The sequence below is a fragment of the Perca fluviatilis genome, chromosome 22 (genome assembly GCF_010015445.1).
Source record: "Perca fluviatilis chromosome 22, GENO_Pfluv_1.0, whole genome shotgun sequence".
NCBI classification, from domain to species: domain Eukaryota; kingdom Metazoa; phylum Chordata; class Actinopteri; order Perciformes; family Percidae; genus Perca; species Perca fluviatilis.
Window position 1 is genome coordinate 20,179,556 of NC_053133.1, and position 21,095 is coordinate 20,200,650.

The 21,095-nt window shown below is 41.6% G+C and overlaps 1 protein-coding gene across 1 annotated transcript; it reads right to left on the bottom strand.

Annotated features, from left to right (window-relative positions):
• Nucleotides 1-10,951, bottom strand: prpf4bb (pre-mRNA processing factor 4Bb). The gene is made up of 16 exons (XM_039790090.1): nucleotides 10,838-10,951; nucleotides 9,036-9,117; nucleotides 7,348-8,492; nucleotides 6,264-6,437; nucleotides 5,942-6,100; nucleotides 5,350-5,431; nucleotides 4,955-5,156; nucleotides 3,775-3,848; nucleotides 3,484-3,574; nucleotides 2,673-2,820; nucleotides 2,306-2,443; nucleotides 2,034-2,187; nucleotides 1,817-1,931; nucleotides 1,578-1,729; nucleotides 1,366-1,452; nucleotides 1-1,195 (listed from the first exon to the last, which is right to left on the bottom strand). Exons 1-16 carry the CDS (start codon nucleotides 10,903-10,905, stop codon nucleotides 992-994), a joined length of 3,075 nt encoding a protein of 1,024 aa, XP_039646024.1. The 5' UTR covers nucleotides 10,906-10,951; the 3' UTR covers nucleotides 1-991.
• Nucleotides 10,952-21,095: the final 10,144 nt, after the last annotated feature.

Sequence of the window (21,095 nt, forward strand, 5' to 3'; positions counted from 1 at the left end):
TTTGTATACAATAGGAAACATTTTATTACTAAAAGTTGTCTTATACTTTCAGCAGCGTTTCCACAACTATTCTTTATTGAAATCACAAATTGTTTTTTACCACTTGATGGAAAAAAACAAACAAATTAATCACACATGAAATGACAGTAACTATGGACTATATACACAACAATGGGAGAGGAGGGTCACAGGTGTGGCTTCAATAGGCCCGCATTGTTGGGTGTTTTAACACACTAGGCTCATACAGGAGGCACTTGAGTGTGAGAGCCTTAAGAGCCAGGACATAGCCAGAGTGCTGGAGGGGGAGGAAGGTAAAAAACATGGAAATGTCCAGCAACAGAAAACAATGACTACCTGCTTTGAAAAAAAAAAAATAATAATCCTGGTCATGGAGTACATAATATGCATCTATTCCTTCTGCTCAGACGTCAAGGCCTGAAGCCTTGGTTAGGGGTGGGGGACACTGATGTACATACAGAGCATTTTCACAGGCCTGCACCACAGAAATCTAGAGCACAAAGGGTGCACATTCAAAAGCATGCATTGCCCCACAATGACAATTGTGGTTAAAAAAAAAACAACTGATGTATTTAGTCATCTGCAACTACAACGAAACTCAACCTTCCGCTGCTTGAGATTGTTAATGCAATCGACATACAGTATTTACAGGAATTATATCTTTCTCTTAAACATCCGTCACTCCAATGCCAGTTAAATTTAAAAAAAAAAAAAAAAATAGTCCATAACTGCATTGACAGGTATGAGGGGAAGTTTACAATGATGAATCGCAAAATCAATGTCTTCAAGAATGGCTACCATTTCAATGATCTATTTACAATAAAACACAATTATGTATCCATAAACAAAATAAAGTTGAGGAAGAACCAAAAAATCCTGTCTGTGGGTTGGCTGCCTCACTGCAGAGTTCCTGTCAGAGCTGGTTTAGTGGTTGGTTCTTTGTCTGCTCTGGGAGTGTGTGGCGTTCAGGGTGTCAGATCTTCTCCTGGATAAAGGGGTGCTGCAGGGCCTGGTTGATGCTGATGCGTTTGGCTGGGTCCAGCATCAGAGTGCCATCCAGCAGGTCCTTCAGCTGCATCACTTTCTTCCTCTGGTCCTCAGGCAGTCGCTGGCCTCCAATCATGTCAATCAGCAGGTCTTTGGTGGGGTTGATGGTGCTCATCACCGTCACCTTCTCCTGATGGTGCAGAAACGACAGGATATGTTTAGAAGAATCATTAAAACTACTTTTCAGTATGTAGCAAATACTGATGGCAAGATCTGAACAGCCAATAAAATAACATTTCATGTTTGTTATTAAAAATCACTTTCATTATGTGCTGTGGAAGAAAGTAGGGAACACTTTACCCTTTCTGTCACTTTGTCTACTTCAATGTACAGGAAGTTTAAATTCTGGTCGAAGTGCTGGTCTTTGAACGAGCCTTTACGGATCATCTTAGGAAAGAAAACCACAATATTGCATCAGCCATAACTTCTTGAACACTGCATAGAACAGCAACACGACTCACTTCTTTCTCGGAAAGGGAAACAATAACTGAAATTTTATGACGCAATTTTACCTTGTTGGGCATCTTGCCCTTGAGGTCCATGGCTAGTTTGATCATATGATTGTTGGAAGATCCAGGAAACAGGATTTTGCCAGTGTAAAGCTCATATAAAGTGCAGCCAACAGACCACATGTCAATCCCATAGTCGTACGGCTTTCCTATGACTGAGACAGAAATTAATTGTGAGCAAGGTCCTGTTTTGAATGCAACTAATGGTTAGATTAGGGATTTATACAAACAATGCAACTCACTGATTTCTGGAGCTCTGTAGAATCTGCTGACCAGGTAAGGGGTGATGTCGTTGTCAGCAACATGGGATGCAGAACCAAAGTCACACAGCTTCAAAATGGTCTTTGACTCATTCACCTTTTTAGGGACAAAACAGATAGTACACACAATATTAAAGTCATCGTCATCATTCAATTACCTGAATTAACTTGGTTTTAAGATTGGGTGCACACTGCATACCAGGATATTGTCTGGCTTGATGTCAGCATGGAGTATGTTGCATCGTTTGAGCAGCTTGAGGGCCAAGAAGAGCTGCTGACTGTAGGAACGCACAGCCTTGATGTGGAGCCCAACGTCTTTACCGTATTTTTTCAACACCTCTCGCAAATTCATACTATAGATGAGAATACAGCGAGAATTAGGAAGCGAGGCCATCACATTAGTGCTACAAACAGCAGTGGATCTCAAACCATGAGAAGACATGAGTAGTGTTTTCTTTTTCTTCTCAGTACCTGAGAGGCTCAAAGACCAGACAAAGATGCTGCTTGTGATAGAAGTGCCTGAAGAGGCGAAGGCAGTGGAACTTGTCATCAGGATCAGCATCATTCAGCTTCTTGAGGAATTCTAACTCTTTCAACCCGGTCTTCTGCCTGTTGACCAAAAGAATCATACATGCTGTTCATCAACGCAAATTCAATCAAACATCCATAGGATTGTGGTTTTGGGAGTATTGTAATTTTAAGTATCTATACTTGTTTGGATATACATTTTTGACATTTATGGAAAAATGTTTGTAGTCATTTGTCATATATATTTACTGAATATATATGTACTGTATATATATAAAAATACATAAATAAAAAAGAAGGTACGACTCACATGAGCTCATTGTTTCGGATGATCTTGACTGCCACCTCCTGGCCGGCCCTGGCAGTGTCCCTGGCTCTGATCACGTTGCTGAACACACCCTGGCCAGTGTAGCCATAAACATCATAGCGCTTGTCTAGTGTCTCCCCAATGTTCACCCCTAAATTATAACACAATCCACAAAGTTGTTAATAGCAGAAAGGCTGTGCGATTAGGCACTGTAACCAACCAATTGGACGGGACAGGACAGGCCTGGACAGAGACACTGCTTATATTAAGTTGGAATGGTACATTTCCATTAGGGCTGGGTGACATACTGATATACATCGTCGAAACGATATTAAAATGTCTGTCGTATATATTTTCCTATATTGTTTCTATCGCACTGCCAAAAAAAAAAAACAGCGGCTGAACTGTGTTACAGCTATATTCACATCATTTTGATTTAAGTTCTGATCCTTCCAATGGAATGCTCATTTTGCACTAAAGTTTTTAATAAAATTACTAAAAAACTCCGCACTTTTCATTTTTCAAGTATTAAATTCACACAGGAGTATACAATATAGGCTTTGTGTGGTTATTTCATATAGACTATTTATGAAATTACTAGAAAACATGCTATATCGTGATATATATCGTTATCGAGATATGAAATGCCCTATATCAGGATAGAAGATTTTGGCCATATCGCCCAGCCCTAATTCCCAGTCCATAAGGCAACCATTGATGAGCACTTCCACTGACACGGACACCGTCCACGTCACAGGCTTGCCTCTAGACATCTGTCTGAGAAAATAAAAAGGATTAGGAAGGCAGCACTTACGGTAGTAACCCTCAGCATCAGTCCAGTTGTCCCTGAGGTTGGGGTTCTCCTTGAAGTCCTTCCCTACTCCTGCTGCTCTCATCCTGGCACTCTGCCCAAACAACAAAAAAATGAGGCCAGTGGCTCATGACAGTTGCTGTGAGTCTTAAGTGTTTCCTATTATTATCTTATTCCCGGCTGAAACTTCAGGAAAAGCCAGTGAAAATAACAGATACTAAAATGCAGAGGATGCTCAGATATGCTGCAAAATTTGACATTTGTTCTTCCTAAATCCCAACAGCCAATACTCACATCGAAGTCGGCAGCAAACATGTCATCTGACTCTGTAAACATGTCGGGGGCTGAAGGCTTCTTTGGGTTTGCTCCTGAAATGAACAAAAAACAAGAAAAACAGCACAGGATGAGTTTTTAGTCATCCACCACGTTGTAAAACAGAATATCTGGAACGTGTTTGATTCACATACTCTGCAGAGATCAAAACATGCTGCAGGTGGCAGAGACACCCAGGTATTGGATTACAAGCCAGCAACTGAATGAACACATGACAGAAAGAAGCAAAATTAAAATCCCTGCATCACACAACTCTGCATTGCCCACAGCAACCAAATGCCATTTTAGATTTGTATAGACTGGCAGTCTGTCGTCAAAAAAATTGCAGGGAAGTGGAAATATTAATGCACTTGTATATTGTTCAATTATTTTAAAAAGGCAGTGCAAAAATGCCATCAATCAGCGTTCACCTTGGTATTTTGGACTTCCTCCATATCGGAAATAAACTGACTAAACTGGGGTTAACTGCTTTGTCAGAACACCAAAGAAATTGCATTTTGCTTCCTATAACCCCGCAAAAAAAAGTGATTGCTATCTCTGATGGAGCTTTTAGCTGTTCAGGTTCTGATCTCCTCCACGTTCACAGAAGATTGTGCTCTTCAGTGACCCACGTCTCTTTTCCACATCTACATTTCAAAGGTTTAAGTGATGGGCGAGGCTGAAAGGGAGGATAGAGCGCAATATTCTGTAGTTATCTGGGTCAAGCTAACCACATTCTGCCACAGATAGCATATATGGAGCTACATCCGTGCTTCGCCTATTCCTCTTCCCATTTTAATGAAGATTTCAAGCCATACGTTGAGTGGTGTCCTCTTGGCAACTAGTGTGATCCTATTTCTGGCCAGCAGATGTGGAGGAAAAAGCACTGATGGGTAATGGTGAGAGAAACATTCACCACATAAGGACTGAAAAAGTGTTTAGGGCACTAAATGATGTGCGTGCCAACTTGCGCAGAAATCAGTACAATTCCTGTGCATATATCGGGAGATATTATTGCCACAATATTCCACAAATATTTTTTAGACAAATTAATTGCATATTGACACTTGCAGTTGACTACTGAGCGCACACACCTGACTGTGTTGTTCATTCAGTTGGCCTTGTATGCCAACAGATATGAGCATTTTGAACAAGACATTACCGTCTTTCTCCTGGGAGATGAGGTTGTGCTTGGCTTTGATGCTGGCCTCAAAGGTGTTGAGGTTCTCGCGTTCATACTCCTTGACATCCGCCGCTACTCGCTCCAAGATGTCATCAGGTGAGGGGGAACGGCTGCGTGTGCTGCTCTGAGGGCTGCTGGGCTCTGACACCATGTTGGTGTCATCACTCACAACCTTATATTTCTGTACAACGGCAGGAATAGAGTGACCATGAGAATACATCTCAAACAAACATAGTAAGTCATGTACATTCGTTATTTTACGTGTTTCCAGGTAGACCGTAGACCACTAATAACTTACGGCTTCTTCACCAAAATTAGACCAATATGGAAACCAATAAAACAGCAGGTTTGGATAGGCAGAAGTGTCAACCGACCTGGACAATGGCCAAGCGCTGCTGGCGGCGCTGTTCAATGAGAGCCTCTTCATCTACCTCCTCTCCGTCAAAGTCCTCTAACCTGCACACACAAGAAGTATGGATATGCGCAATTTCCTTATTATTATTATTATTATTGCCAATGTGTTTGAATTCTGAGGCAACATATCAGCTACAGGCTGGCAAATCACAATCCATTTCTAAAACTTTTTACAGATCTTTTCTTTGGGCCATTAATACAATTTTATTTTTATATATATATGCAGTTGCCATGATCAAGCTTAATCCAATATTGGGTAGTTGTCAGGGCACAGTTTAAAAAAAAAAAAAAAACTTTTAGTTGATTGAAATGATTAGATCAGCCCTCTGCATGACATATATTGACTTTAATAATGCTTAATCAGAGTGGAAACTTGTTCTCAAAATGCTGTTTCTATTTTCTGCCTGGCATTTGAAATAAAGAAGTGCATGTTGCCTTGATATAATTTGTAAAGCAATAAAACAGCTTCTCTATGTCTAGTTGATGCTTATGGTTTGCCTCTAATGTACGACCTGCAGGAAAACAGACGGGCTAATCTTTTCTTCTACTCACACTTCTTCCTCAGAGGATTCCTTGTCGACTTTCATGCCCTCTGATAGGCTGCCCTTGAACTTGTCCTCATCTCTGCTGCGTCTTCTTCTCCGGTCCCGATCGCGGGACATTGAGCGTCGGTACTGTCGGAGCCTACCGTACCGGTCTCTCTCCCCAGACCTGCGGGGCATAGATGTCAAAGAGGGATAGTTCTTTACCTCGTAAATCACGCAACCGGAAAAAAAGGTCTTGCCACAATACTACTGCAAATCGCCAACATAGAATTTAAGTCGAGACAAATGTCCAAACCTGAATTAAAGTTGAGTAAAAAAAGTGCCATCACCTGTGTCCCAGTGGAGACCTGCTCCGTCTGTGGGGCGAAGAGCGGGAGCGTCGTCGTGGTGACAGGGACCGTCTTCTTAGAGGCGAGCGACTCATCCGGCGGCGAGCGGCTGCCCGGGGACTGTTCTCTCGTGACCGATCCCTGCCTGGCCCTGCATCTGGCCGGGGGCGCTTCCTGGAGAAACATCAGGGGAGTGGACAGACCAGCTGAACCGGACATTCTAGTCATTTAAACTAAAAAAAAAAGTTACTGTGACGAAGAACCATCAGTGGCAGCTATCAAAGATCTGTATTTTAATTTTCTTCTTTTTTTTGTTTTTAAAGATTATTTTATCGGGGGGCTTTTCCTTGTATTTGATAGTGACAGTGGATAGACAGGAAAGGTGGGAGAGAGACGGGGGATGACACGCAGAAAAGGGCCGCAGGTCGGACTTGAACCCGGGCCGCTGCAAAGGACTCAGCCTACATGGGGCGCACGCTCTTACTGGGTGAGCTAGAGGTCGCCCCAAAGATTATTTTTAAAAACTTGAAAATTGATGACATCAACTCTGATGCCTTTTCACAAAGGCCAATAAGTTCCACGTTTCATACATGAACTGTCAAACATATGTTCCCAGCAAATCTTTTAGTCTTAGTCAGGTTAGAGCTGGGCCATATATCGATATCGTGATATTAGACTAGATATCGTCTTAGATTTTGGATATAAGTGTTGTCTTTTCCTGGTTTTAAAGGCTGCATTACAGTAAAGTGATGTACTTTTCTGAACTTACCAGACTGTTGTAACTGTTCTATTATTTGCCTTTACCCACTTAGACATTATATCCACATTACTGATGATTATTGATCAAAAATCTCACTGTGTAAATATTTTGTGAAAGCACCAATAGTCAACACTACAATATCGTTGCGGTAGCAATATCGAGGTATTTGGTCCAAAATATCGTGATGTTTGATTTTCTCCATATCGCCCAGCCTTAAGTCAGGTTATTATTTATTTGTGTGCGATTTCACTCCGACTCATCCGTCACAGTCAACTTCTGTTACTACGAGAAGTTATTAAAGTCATAACAGCTCTGTTCACCAACCTCAGTGGTGAGTCCTGCCTGTCAACATCCCTCCTCCTGGCGTCTGGTGAGCGGCTGCGGGCTCTCCTGGGGGGGGACCTTGTTCTTGATGGAGAGTTGCCCGGTTTGGAGGTCCTGTCTGAGGCGCTAGCCGGGGGGTGGTGAGCATCCCTGTGGCGAGGGGAAGCACTACGTTTCCTCATGGGGCTGTGAGGCCCTCGTCTATGAGGGGAGCGGTTCTCTTTCCCCAACGAAGCGTCCTTGGATGGGGACTTGGCTGGCCGTTTGTCTCTGTCAGTGTCCGAGCGACTTGGCCGTTCTCTTCCGGGCGATCTGGACTGTCGGCTCCCTCTCTCCTGGTTTGGCCTGTCATCCCGCTGTGGAGAGGAACGTCTATCAGGGCGGCCGCCTTTCTGCTCTCCTTTCCAGGTGGTGGGGGAGTTGGACTTCCTGGTTCTCTCCTTGGACCTATCAGTGCTGTCTGAATGCTTTCGGTCTTTCGACCTGCTTCTGCCGCGCCCTCTGTCTTTCACGGCTGTGTCCTTGGTGGTTTTGGTCACCTTGTCCTGCTTGGACTCCTTGGCCTGTGCTAGTCTGTCCGCAGACTTACTCCGACTGCGACGCTTGGAGCTGGACTTGCTGCCCTCTGTTGAGTCCCGTCTAGATTTCCCACCTTTTCCCCCTCTGGGAGATGTGGGTTTACCTGAGCTGCCCCTTTGACGCTGTTCGCCATTTCTGATCCTAGCTTCTCCATCCTCTTCGGATCCAGAGTTATAACCCTGAAGGATCAGGCCCATGCCTGACTGGACCTTGCCCTCCATCAACTGGCTGTCCAGCTCAGCTTTGATCATGGCCCTCTGTTTCTCCAAGTCCTCCAGCAAGGCCCTGTCGTCCAGACTCGGATTTCCAGAGGAGGGAGAGGATTCAATTTTTCTGTGGCCGGAGGAGGCAAAGAGGGTAGCGGCAGAGGGAGAGGAGCCCTCTTTGCGTTTGTGTTTCCTGTGTTTGTGACGATGCTTGCGTTTGCGGTCCTTGTCCTCGTCAGAGGCATGCTTGTGTTTTTTGTGCTTACTACGATGCTTGTGTTTTTTCCTCTTGTGTTTACCACTGCTGCTGTGATGTTTGGACCCTTCTTCTGTCTTCTCGCCATTAGTCTCTGCCTCCTCCTAGGACGAGACAACATATCAGCTTACAACTCATTCAGGTGCAAGATCATATAATTTTTTTTTAATTTATAGACATGTTGTGACCATAGCTATAAACTTTTCTCTTAAATTTGATATGGTATATTATATGAAAAATCATGGACATGATCTCTCCTTGCGCGTTTGTATTGTTGTTTTAGTCATTTAAAAATAAAACAGTTAAACTGAAAATCTATCTTCACTCCCATAGAAATTTAAGTTATTTCACGGAAAAGCAAAGTATGTTAAAGGAAATTAACCTCCAAATAAATTATACGCGAGTTGTTCTGCTGCTGTTGAATTACTTGCTATGTGACAACCAGCAAGAATATTATATGACTATATGAATATTTGTTGTTTATGGGCAGATTATCGGAGTGCAGACAAGCACCACTGCCACTACAGTTTGAGACTAACCTAATTTAGACAGCTTAGGTTTAACTTAATTTAAGGTAGAATGTTTATATCAGAATCACGGCATCATACCACTGAAGATATTTAGGTCTTGCTGTTGTCCACCCCTACCTCTTCCTCCTCTTCTTCCTCCTCAGACATGTCTCCGCTGTCCTCATTTCCACTTTTTTCATGGCTCTCCAGATCCTGCTTCCTGTTTAAAAGAGGACAGTCTTAAATATTAAGCACACATTACACAGTAGTGCTAAACAACCAGTCAAATAATCAGAATATGGTGATTGATAGGATTAATTGTCAAAAACTTTGTAAGAAATATTGGTCAGATGCGAATCCAGATCTTAATAAGCGGATCAGGTATCAGCTATGATGACATAACCGATCCACAATAGTTTCTTTCTACTAAAAATTATACAGAATGAAATGAAAAAAATAATAATCAATGCATTAACTGATAATGACAATAATCCCAAATTGTAGCTGTAATAAACATTGAGGAGATAAATCTTGTACATCTCCTTCATCTGGTGAGTTTTGGTATCATAATCAAAAATCCCAACTTATTGTACTGTGGTGGAATCGACTTTGTTCCTTACAGTGCTCAGCAGAAAGGCTACTTTAGCAGTTGTTTTATGTAGGCTACATTGTATTTCTAAATGAGATCATAGAAATTAAAACATGAATTGGCAGACATTGTACAAATATGTTGTGAAATAATATATTGCTTGCATTATAGTCATTTTAACACATAAAGCAATCACCCATAAGCAGCTTTTACAGCACTACAAGCACAAGTTAGCCGAGTGGTTTAGGTAGCATGAACCATGCTTACGCAATGTGCTGAATTTAGCTATAATCTGCAGAAACAGTGAGCAGTAACAAAATAATGGCTGCAACTTTTAGTTTGAAAAATATGTTTATTAGTGTGGCAACAAAGCTCATTTGTCACCATACACTTAACTTTTCCGCTCTTCATTGGAGCACGACCGCCAAGACGATTTCCTCTCATTAGCTCGGATACGCTAACCGTTCTTAGCAAACTTATGGGGAGACACTAACTTGCAGGCAAAAACACAATTTTTCAATTTGGGGCATTTTTTTGCTTCCATAACATGTCTTATTTCAGAGTAGGGGGGGTGGGGGGGCATAAAAAATGCACATTTAACGTTAGGGGTTTATTTTACTACATTTTGTCTTTAGATAATGCCTTATTCGCACATTTGAACATAACATTTAAGTAAATGTAACAACAAAAATATTTCCTTTATGTAAGTAATATACTGAGGTAGTTTAATTGTGATATCTATAGATTAAATGCTCCATATTCACCTGCAGTGTCTACCCTTAACGCTAGCAAAATTAGCATAATCGGTTAACGTTAGGAGAGTCTTTTTTTTTTTTTTTCAAAGGATGGCGAAGGCACGTCCCGCCCTACGCTGCCTCTGATTAGCTTACCCTGACCAATCCCATTCCTCTTGCCTAAACCTAACCAACCCAACCAGAGCAGGGAACGAGTACTAGCCAATCCGAGGGAGAGTACCTTCGCCATCCTAGGAAATAAATTGGCATCGGGTAGCTTCTAGCTATGCTAACATACGTTACAGGATCGTTTCATGCGACAAAATACCTGTGTTTGACTGCATGTGGTCAGACTGGTACATATTACGGAAGTGAATACACAACATTGTTGTTGATGTGCACTTCTATTTACTACGCGTTTAGTGAAACATAATGCTAAGTGAGCTAAAGAACATTAGCTAGTTGGCTAACAACGTTAGCCCCGGCAACAACGTGAAGCTGCTACTCTGTTAACCTCCGCAGCTATAACTTACACAACAGTTCCCTTTTGATTTCGGGTGGGTAAGGCACTTGCACCTTATTACCATGAACGTCTTATATTAAATGAAATGACTTACACGTGTTCGTTGCCATTATTCATTCTACTGGACGCGACGTCCATCTCAACGTCGGCCATTTTCCTCATCTGAGGAACCTTTTCTTCTTCGATTATTTTGACCACAAAAGTTCAATGAAATCAAAACACTGATGGGCCCTCTGTTGTGCTGGCGGCGCACTGCAATTCGGATTCGTGCACTGAAATGTCTCTGTTGTCCACCAGGGTGTGTGCTTGTGTAGGCTCTGACTTTCAGTTTTCAGGCCAGCAGACCGTCAAAATAATACATCCGTGCAGCAGACGGGTTATTACAACAGGGGGTTTTAATAAAAAAGCTGACATGACATGACAGGGGTTTCATTGGCAAGAGCAATCCAACCAGAGCCAACATTTTTGTTCCCATCCGTTTATTATATTTAGCCTAGTCTCGCATTGCCAGACCTTCCTCTACAGCGCCGTACAGGAGGGTCTGGCTAGTCCACACAGCATTCCGGGATGCGATATTACGAATCCCACTATGGCCACGCCAAGACCCGCCCTTCAATAGCGTTCACACGCTACTATTGGCCAGGCGTGAAATGCCTAACCCCAACCAATCAAGCTGCTTCGTAGGGCGGGTCTTGGCGTGGCCATAGTGGGATTCGTAATTTTGCTTCCGGGATGGGAGAAAAACGTGTTCTGGTTTATTGGCATTTCTTTAAACCAATAGCAATCATCTTGGGCGAGGCATGAGTGCAGAGCCATGGTGCTGCTGCAAAATAGCATAAAGATAGGCTACTTGTTTTGGTGGAACATGTGTATGTTCAAAGGTTGTTTTAATCGCAACAGAAAACTCAGATTGGACAGATAGTCTAGCTAGCTGTCTGGATTTACCCTGCAGAGATCTGAGGAGCAGTTAACCATAATCTTCATAAATCCACAGTTTAAAATGCTAACATAAAGTCAGAATGTGGGACATCCGGCGGCACCTTAACAATCCCAGAAGTGAAACATTGTCGATATATACTCTCTATATTTAGCCTAAAAACCTTTACAAATGTATTGTTAACTTCAATATCTTAATTGCCTCTAGTAAATTTTGGGATTTGTAAACTTCTCAAAATGATGTTGTACTGTAAAAAAATGCACAGTGATATAGGCTATTTCGTGGATAGAGATTTTAAACACTAGAATTATAAAGTAGCCCACACCTAGCCTAGATCTCACTTGAGATTCCACAGTGGGTCTCTTCAAGGAATGCAATGCTGTACAGTCCTAAACACTGAACAGCGCACCAGGGAGCCTTGGGCAGCCTTTGAGAGACAGAAAAGAGAGAAAAACAGCAAAGGGCGGGCTCTGGGAGGTTGCTTAGTTTTCTTGTACCACAGGATGGCTCTGGAAGTCAATTAGTGGATCATGTGGTTTTGAGGGCCCCTCGTGCACCACGGGGTGCATGAGGGGGTTGAGCTCCCCACTGTGCCCCATTGGTATACTCAGCAAAAATGTTACATGAGTGCTTGATTTTAATTTTCTCTCAGCAATTTAGCAGCTCATTTGGGAAAATATCTACAGAAGAATATATTCTAAAGAGATTATATTCCTGAAGATCTTTTTTTGTTGTTGTTGGTGCAGTTAAAAGTATGTGTAAAAGCACATGTGTGGAGAGCAGATGTTTTAATTCTCTTATGCAGACTGCAACTGTACTTTATTGCATGATTTATAAGGAATGTATCTTGGAACATACATATTTTCCCATAAGCTCTGTACAGTCCATTCATTTCATTCGCCCATTTCTTTTGTGATATACGACCTCATCTGCACTTTAAGCAGGTGCAGTTACTGACATTAACTTTTCTGTTGCCTTAATTGTAGGCCACTTAAATGTAACTTGAGTTGTCTGATCGATTCAGCAAAAAAGTATTTGAATTTGTTGATACTGCAATATTGCATGCCATTTATCTTCCATGATTCATTAAGCAGCATTGTCTCAAATAAAAAAAACACCTTCTAAACTTTTACTTGCAGAGCAGCTTAACCTTGGCTGGAACATAGAATTCTGACCTACATTTATAGATGATTATGAGACTATTATGAGACAAATAGTATACTGACATGTCATATTTTAAAGATGAAATTCAGTGTTTCACCCTGCAAAAACAAGCCCGACAAGAGAAAAAGACACATATTTAGCAATTGAAGCATTTTGTTGTTTGTAACGAGAGAGAGACAAGATACATTTAACCCTTGTGTTGTCCTTCGGGTCCCAGTGACCCGAAGGACAACACAAGGATTATGTACTTCCCTTTACTTTGTTGAGAATTGCTCTCTAAACCCTGTTTCTTGTAAAGTAAGTAAGTAAAGTTTATTTCTAGAACACATTTAAACACAGTTTAAGCTGACCAAAATGCTGTACAAACAAGAACTAAGATGCTGTATTAACCCTTGTTTTGAGAGCAATTCTCAACAAAGTAAACGGAAGTACATAACCCTTGTGTTGTCCTTCGGGTCACTGGGACCCGAAGGACAACACAAGGGTTAAATTTGCACTGCACTCATAATGAGATATGCAAGTTACATTTCTGGCATATATAAGTGTGTGGTTGCAGTCTCGGCTTTGCGATACTCATCAGAACTGCTGAGACGTACACACGCAGTGTCCATTATCAGATATGCTAATCTTTCTCAGAAGGGAATTTGTTTGTTAACCAGAAAAGGTAAAAATACCAGATGCCACATCTGATTTAGTGTGTGGCCTAGTTTAAAATTTAAAACATAATCGGACAGATCTAAGACATTGTGCCGCAATGCAAAAAGTTGCAAAAAAATGTAAGAACTGAGCAGTTGCTTCTAACACATCTCAGCAATATTCGTGACATTCAAGGATGCAAGAGCATTCAAGGGATGGTTATTATCCACACTTGACAGTTTTATATGAAGCTGTAAATCGTGTTATTGTGAGGCACCTGTGGTTGCTTATTCACAGCCGTGTGAAATGAATGGAGGCGTGAAGATATAACAGCATTAATGTTGACATCCTGGCAGATGGGACGAGTGCTTCTGGCAGATGACAGTCCTGCAGGTGTTAGCTTATCATTATTTGTTTTAATGACATCTGGCTTTGTTGTTGTTAGCAATTTTAGTCTAGCCAACTGTACACTAAAATTGTTGAAGTGTTAACGATTATAAAGCAATTATTATAAATGCTAATGGGACTCTTGATTTGCTTATATAAATATACATGTATACACAGAGGGTCGAAACGCTGTAACTCACAGTCTGGGCTGTAGGCCTACAGCGTATCTCAGATTTATACGGTAAAGTTTCAAGCTGGAGGACTCGCCACAGATTAAAGCATCGGTCATGGAGACATTAGGAATTCCATTACTTGAGACTTCTGTCCCAGTGTGCCCTGTAAATCATGGACCTATACAGTATGTGGTTAATGTGTGCTGCTGAAGAAACTGTCTGACTATGTGTCATACAGTTTATGATTTATAATGTTGCGTGACCAGTTTGTAAAGATGAAGCAAGTGTTAGGTTGTACATATGCTATTTTCCTTTTTGCCCCTTCTTGCTTTATGTTTTACTGTATTAACTTAGTAGACAACAAAAGGCAAAACATGAAATAACATGGCTTTGAACATGGAAGTTTAAAGTAGTCATAAACCTTAAAAGAATAGGTGAACATTTTTGGAAATACTGTATGTTTATTGACTTTTTTGCCGAAAGTTACATGAGAAGATTGATACCACTAAAGCTAAAGCCAGGAGACAGCTTAGCTTAGCTTAGCATAAAGACATGGGGAAACAGCCTGGACTGGAGTCTTGTGCTGCGTCCGAAATTCTATACCAACATGATATTTAGTGACCAGTGAGACAGTATGTGAGATTTTTTTAGTATGTCCAAAATCGTGTACGTGAACTGCATACTATTTCCTGTGAAATATTACGGTATCCAAAACACAGGACACTACGCCAGCATAAGTATCCCACAATGCAATGTGGCAGTAATGACAACGTTCAGACAAACGGACAGCAACCAAGGATCCTCTGTATCGTCAATAACGCTTCAATTTACATTTCTGTTTCCCCGTTTTCAGTCTTTATGCTAAGCTAAGATAATCACCCTTTAACCCAAAATGTCAATCTTCTTTTAATCATCCTGACTTGGGCCCGTTGGTGAATCCTTCTTTACAAACTCATTTTGTGGGGTCAAGCGTTTGAACACCCAAAACTTTATTTTAAATTGTATGTCAGGCTGAGGTTTAAGGAAAGACATCTAGAATATAATCATATGATGTAATGGTGCAGTTAATTTACCGTAAGAAGCATCATCTAGCACACACACACGCACACACACACACACACACACACACACACACACACACACACACACACACACACACACACACACACACACACACACACACAAATACACAGGTTTGGGTCAAGTGTTTGAACACCCAAAACTTTATTTTAAATTGTATGTCAGGCTGAGGTTTAAGGAAAGACATCTAGAATATAATCATATGATGTAATGGTGCAGTTAATTTACGTAAGCAGCATCATCTAGCACACACACACACACACGCGCACACACACACACACACACACACACATACACTGGTTTGGGGCACTATCTTTGTGGGGACCCGTCATTGACATAATGCATTCCCTAGCCCCTTACCCTAACCTTAACCATAACCTAATTATATCCCTAATCCTAAAACCAAGTCTTAACCCTCAAACAGCCCTTTAAACTTGTGGGGTCCAGCATTTTGGCCCCACAAAGCTGTCGGGACCCTACAAGTACACTGGACTCCCGGTTTTTGGACCCCACGAATATATTTAAACAAGCCTACACACACACACACACACATATACACACACACACACACACACACACACACACACAGATCAGGTTTATGACTTTTGTAGCTGGAACTTGGATCTCCATACGAGAGGAAATAAAGCAAGCAGACGTTCGGTCTGCCTTGACTCTTCGGGCCTCTGCTCAGCTTCACTGGAGACACAATAAGAATGAGGCCATAAAACATGAGTTCCAACAGATGCTCAGTGAAGACAACCACAGTCCATTATACAGCCTGTTAAAAACACTCTCACCACTTTCACCCCAGCTCCTGCACTCTTCATTGGGTTTTGTCTGCTGTGTGGACGAGGACAGAGTTATGGCTCAGGATGACTTCCTCCAAATAAAGCTCTTCCACACAATGCTTCTCAATGAAAAGGGAACGCCTGTTTCCATCAACGCAGATGTTCGTTGTTCCCTGACAGATGCGTCCATCTTTATGTTTCTCTTCCTTTCTAAAGAGTTTTGCTTTGCGAGTCTCTGATGTTTGATTTTCTGAAAGAACAGGGGCTGGCATAGGATTTACAAGGGCAAAGAAGCAGGTTTGGGAGTACGACCAAAGCATATGGCCTTGCCAGAGGTTGAAATTTATGTTTGCTTCCAGGGAATGGACGAGGAAAGGAGGTTTACATTGTCATGGCTTGTCGTCAGCAACTGGAGAAGAGTGACTTTGAAACTTTTTTCGTCACATACAGCAAACTTCTCCTCACTATTCGCTAGCTAACACACTGTAAAAGAAACGCGGTGAGGAGATGTATGCTGTATGTGACAAAAAATGTTGTAGCCTAAAAAACGCATCACATCACTTAGAGCACCTTTAATGTGGAAATCTACAGAAGTTATTTTATTTTGGCGCAGGCCAGACTGGACCATCATTTGGAGCTTGTTTGGAGGCATCTGTGTTACACCATCACTGCAGCTCTAGGGTGTTGCAGTGGGGAGTTTGGTAATTGAAGGAGTGTCAAATTAATAAACAGGAGCTGAAGAAGCCCCCATTGCCATTATCTCACCTACTGCAAAAAATGGGTGTAGAATTATAGTAGGGTGATAATCAAGGCTCCAAATGTCAGCCTTTAACTATGTTGTGGGGTCACCACCTACAGTAGGGTTAGAAGGTAAACATCCACCATAAGTTGCACCACAGACCTCAGTGCATGTGCTACTGCAGGGTTTTTATGTTCAGAAACAGATTATCATACTTGAATAAATAGCTTGGCTTTCAATGTTTGTTCTCATTAACTTTGTTTAGAAATCAATACACATTCATAAATAGCTGCATCTTCCAGTGGATTTTTTTTTTTTTTACCTTTGCATCAAGCCCGGCTAGCTGTTTCCCCCAGTTTTCAGTCTTTATGCTAAGCTAAGCTAACTGTGTCCTGGCTCCAGGTTCACATTTAATGGACAGATGTGAGTGTGGTATCAATCTTTCATCAAACTCTCGGCAAGAAAGCGTACCTGCATATTTTCGGAAACTTAAAGCTTTTCCTTTAAATCTTAAAGGTCCAGTGTGTAACGTGTTTCAGTGTTTCCTCTAGGATCTTTTTAGCAGTGGGGGCAGATCTGTCGGAACCCCCCCTCCCCACCCCCAGTCCCGAAGCCAAATGTTTTACGTATTAAACAGAACTGACCCTTCGCAGCAACACAAACAAATATATTTATTCACCTCTATTCACACACAATGAGGCATATTTTCATTTCGTTTTGATTGAACTGTATTTTTGAGGAACTGTAGGTCTACAACATGAATTTTACAAGAACTTCTTCATAGGGAAACCAAAACCCAAAGTTGGCTATAGTATGAAACCATTCATAATGAAACTAATTGCATATTTGCCTCAGTGGCAAAGTTGGCAGCCTTGCTGTGTGCATTTGATTTTTCTTGGCTTTTGGAAAAATAAATCCAAGGCTCGGTTATAGGGGAATTCAGAAAGAGGTGACCCATTAATGCTGAGTAGCATACATGCTGCTAGATGGTCCCCCTGTGGCCTGGACGGTCATTTTGACCGTTTTGAAATTTATATGTGTAATAACTTTGCTAAATAAAAAAATACAATCCTGCATACCTGACTTTTCCTAAAATAGTCTGTATTTTCATTTAAAATTGTTTGAGGCTATATACATTACACAAAAGGCAAAGAAAATACAATCACTTTTACCTATTTTGGCCATTTTCGCGGTTTTGTTTTTAATCTTTTGCGTGGTTTAAGATGCATCTTGGTTGCTTAGTAATAATCATAGTCTCTGTCAGAGAAACGTAACTAGCGGTCTCGAGTAACAAGTGTGGGCATTAAAGGTATAGTGGAGGATTATCCCGAATTTTAGAAAAGAACCGCCCTCTCCACTTTTTGAAAAAATGCACATGCGCAACACTCTACGTGCTCCCGAGAGGGAACGCCTATTAAACGTGTGCACAAGAGTGCACTGTTTACAAGTTGCTGTCAGCATGGCTCATACAAGCCTACTTTCCCAAAGAAGATTTGCACTTTTTCACAAATTGAGATGTTTACCGTGTCTGCGCGGTGCGTGACTTGTGCCAGGGCTAGCATCGCTAATCATAGCTTACATCAACTTTTACTAGCAGTGATTTTAAATGGATTTCTCCAAATAGCACGCCAAACTTTACCTGTTGAGTAGAAACTTCGCGACTGAGGCAACCTGTGCTTTTAGCGCACAATGATCCACCCGGAAAAAGAAAATCCTCCATAATACCTTTAAGGGCATTAAGGTGGTAGCCTAAGTGGGCAGGAGAGAGATAGAGAAAGAGGAAGTAGACGTGTTGTAGATGCAACCGGAGCAGAGTTAGTGGTTATTCATTTTATAACGTCGGCCCTGGAGGTAACCAGTCTCCCCTGGTTTTCTGATCACGGTCGGAAACGAAGCGATCAGGAGAGGTTAACCCATTGAACATTTTAACAGCTTATTAACGTGCGCTTGTTGCCCTGTGTGCGCTGATGCGCTCATCTGTTGACATTTCCGAATGCCTTCCTACAGTTGCTTAATAAAAAAGGGCTTTCCACACAAACAAACGTAGCCTACATGTGTCATTAGTATGAGGAAAAAAATGAGATTTTAACTGTGTCGGGCTCGGACACAAATTTCTTAATGCCTGTGGGGCTCGGGTCGGGTTCAGTCACGGCTCTGTCGGGCGCGGGCCGACTCGGACAGAAAAATTCGGCCCGATCCGGACTGGGCATCACCGATGGGCCGAAGGCAAAGCCAGAGTCGGTAACGCAGCGGCGCACGGTACGAGCTGCGCTGCGCACCGCAGCAGACACCAAAACAGAGGCAGTGCCAGTTAGGTTAGGTTATAAATGTTCAAATAACATAGCCTACTTTTAATTGTTATTTGGCTGGAATTATGTTGAATGAATTTCCCCCAATATGTTTCGGGACATGAATGTATGAAATAATCACGGTTTAGCCTACTATGCCATGATATGATATCAGGGGCGTTGTATTGAATCAACAGCCACGTGCAATTTAGCTAGCAGGTGAAGGTGAAACTAAAAATGTGCAAGCACTATAGAATAATACAGGCTTAAATGAACTGACAATGTAAGTTAGGCTATACCACTTACAGTTCTCAAGGATGCACACATGCCAATCTCAACCGGGTCCTCCGGACAGCCTGTCTCTTTTTTCTTTCTCCCTTTTATCTGAGTGGCATGCGGGCCCACTAGGTGTTGTGAAGCGCGTGTCCGCGCTATTCTGCGACTCTCTAACAATCACTGCTGATAGACGGCTTTTTTCTGATACCGTGGCGGGAGAAATCTAACCGTGGCGGACCGCCACTTGCCAATCAACATAGAGGAAACACTGTGTTTAGTTTTTCATTATCAAAATCTGTGTTGCCTGTTCACAAACTTGTCCTTTTTCATGAATATTTACCACCACCATCAATTCCAAGTATTCCTATTGGCTTGAAATTTTACATTTGCGTTTGCATGAACTGGGGTAGACGCTTCATATTCATGCGCCATCTTGAAATACGTTAGCCGGTAAGGGACATACAGGACATACTGCTCCGCCTTTCGCGTTTTCGTTGTCGCATGATAAACTCACAGGTGCTGCTAATGCTGCTAACGGGTATCGTAGCTTCCCGGACCCGGCAAGTTTGAAGAAGGAAACATGGAGGACCACTCATATTCAAAATCCAAATTTCAGGAACAGGAGTCTTCTTCTTCGCCCAGAAAAAGAAAAAGGATATTGAAAAGAGCAAGAGACCGGCTTTTTGAAACCTGAAGGCTACCGTAGCTGTAATATGTACTTTGAACTGCGTTGCGCAAGAGAGTTGATTGCGATGTATGATCTCAACGCTAGATGGGAGAAATTCCTACACATTGGACCTTTAAATGTTGCAAGGTCTCAAATGTTAACTAACTGCAGAAGTAACTGTAAACTCTACATTAAAATCCTTAACTCTTGTTCCATCACACCTAGCCCTGCAAATATATGTCCATACAATTCTTAATCCTGATTTAATCCTTACACTAATTTGAGACAAATTCAAATTATTATTTTAAACCTGAACCCAGTTGCTATACTCCTAAATGAGTCCACTAAAAAAAAAAAAAATCTTTTTATCACACAAACAAACTGTCCTCTATCTAGTGACACATCGGTCTCTCATGAAACAAACCAACCCTCAAAAATTCCTCTTGCTCTTAGATTTGGCCTTAGCTCTGCTGTAATGACAAATGTGTTTAGAATTCTGCTCCAGAAGGATGAGTGTGCACAAATCTATTTTTCCATTTAAAGTTTACTCTTTCAGAGGAATTATACTGGAATGAGGTATTGAGTCAGAATGTGCTGAATCTGTAAATGTGGCCAAACCACAGATTGAAGCCCGGTCTAACAGACAGATCCTATTATTACAGGAGGAGGGGGTTTCAGATCATTCTGAGGCGGTTTCTCTGTGTAATACAATCATTCTCTAATCATTCGTGCTTAAAATGGAATGTGCAGCATACATCTCCATACTTGAAAAAAATCTAACTATAGTGTCAGTAAAAAAAAGTGATTTCACAGTATGTGGAATTGTTTTTCGAACACATTCAAGTTTTGGATGGTCTGTCTGTAGGTCGGTCCACCACTTTGGTCCATACTAAAATATCTCGACAGCTACAAGATGGATTGCTTTAAATACAGACACTCGTGGTCCCCAGAGGATGAATCCTACTTGATCCTCTTACTTTTCAGATTTTCACCATGAGGTTGACATATGTTATTATTTAGTGAAATATCTTAATAACTGTTAGAAGGTTTGTATGGTACAGGGCATTCATGTCGCCCAGAGGATGATGCCGAATACGTTTCCTGTTCCCCTGACTTTCCATCTAGCTCCATCATCAGGTCAAATAGCTTTAGATTTTGACCAAATACCTGCAAAACGATTGACCAAAAAAACAAACAGATATTTGTAAATAATTTGT

What these genes read in the sequence shown, in the direction of transcription:
- prpf4bb (XM_039790090.1), bottom strand. Translation starts at nt 10,905, where the DNA reads ATGAGGAAAATGGCCGACGTTGAGATGGACGTCGCGTCCAGTAGAATG. An exon ending in AGGAAGAAGAGGAGGAAGAG is followed by an intron (nt 8,493 to 9,035) that starts GTAGGGGTGGAC and finishes GTCTCGTCCTAG; the next exon opens with GAGGAGGCAGAGACTAATGG. An exon ending in TGTTTGCTGCCGACTTCGAT is followed by an intron (nt 3,575 to 3,774) that starts GTGAGTATTGGC and finishes TTGTTTGGGCAG; the next exon opens with AGTGCCAGGATGAGAGCAGC.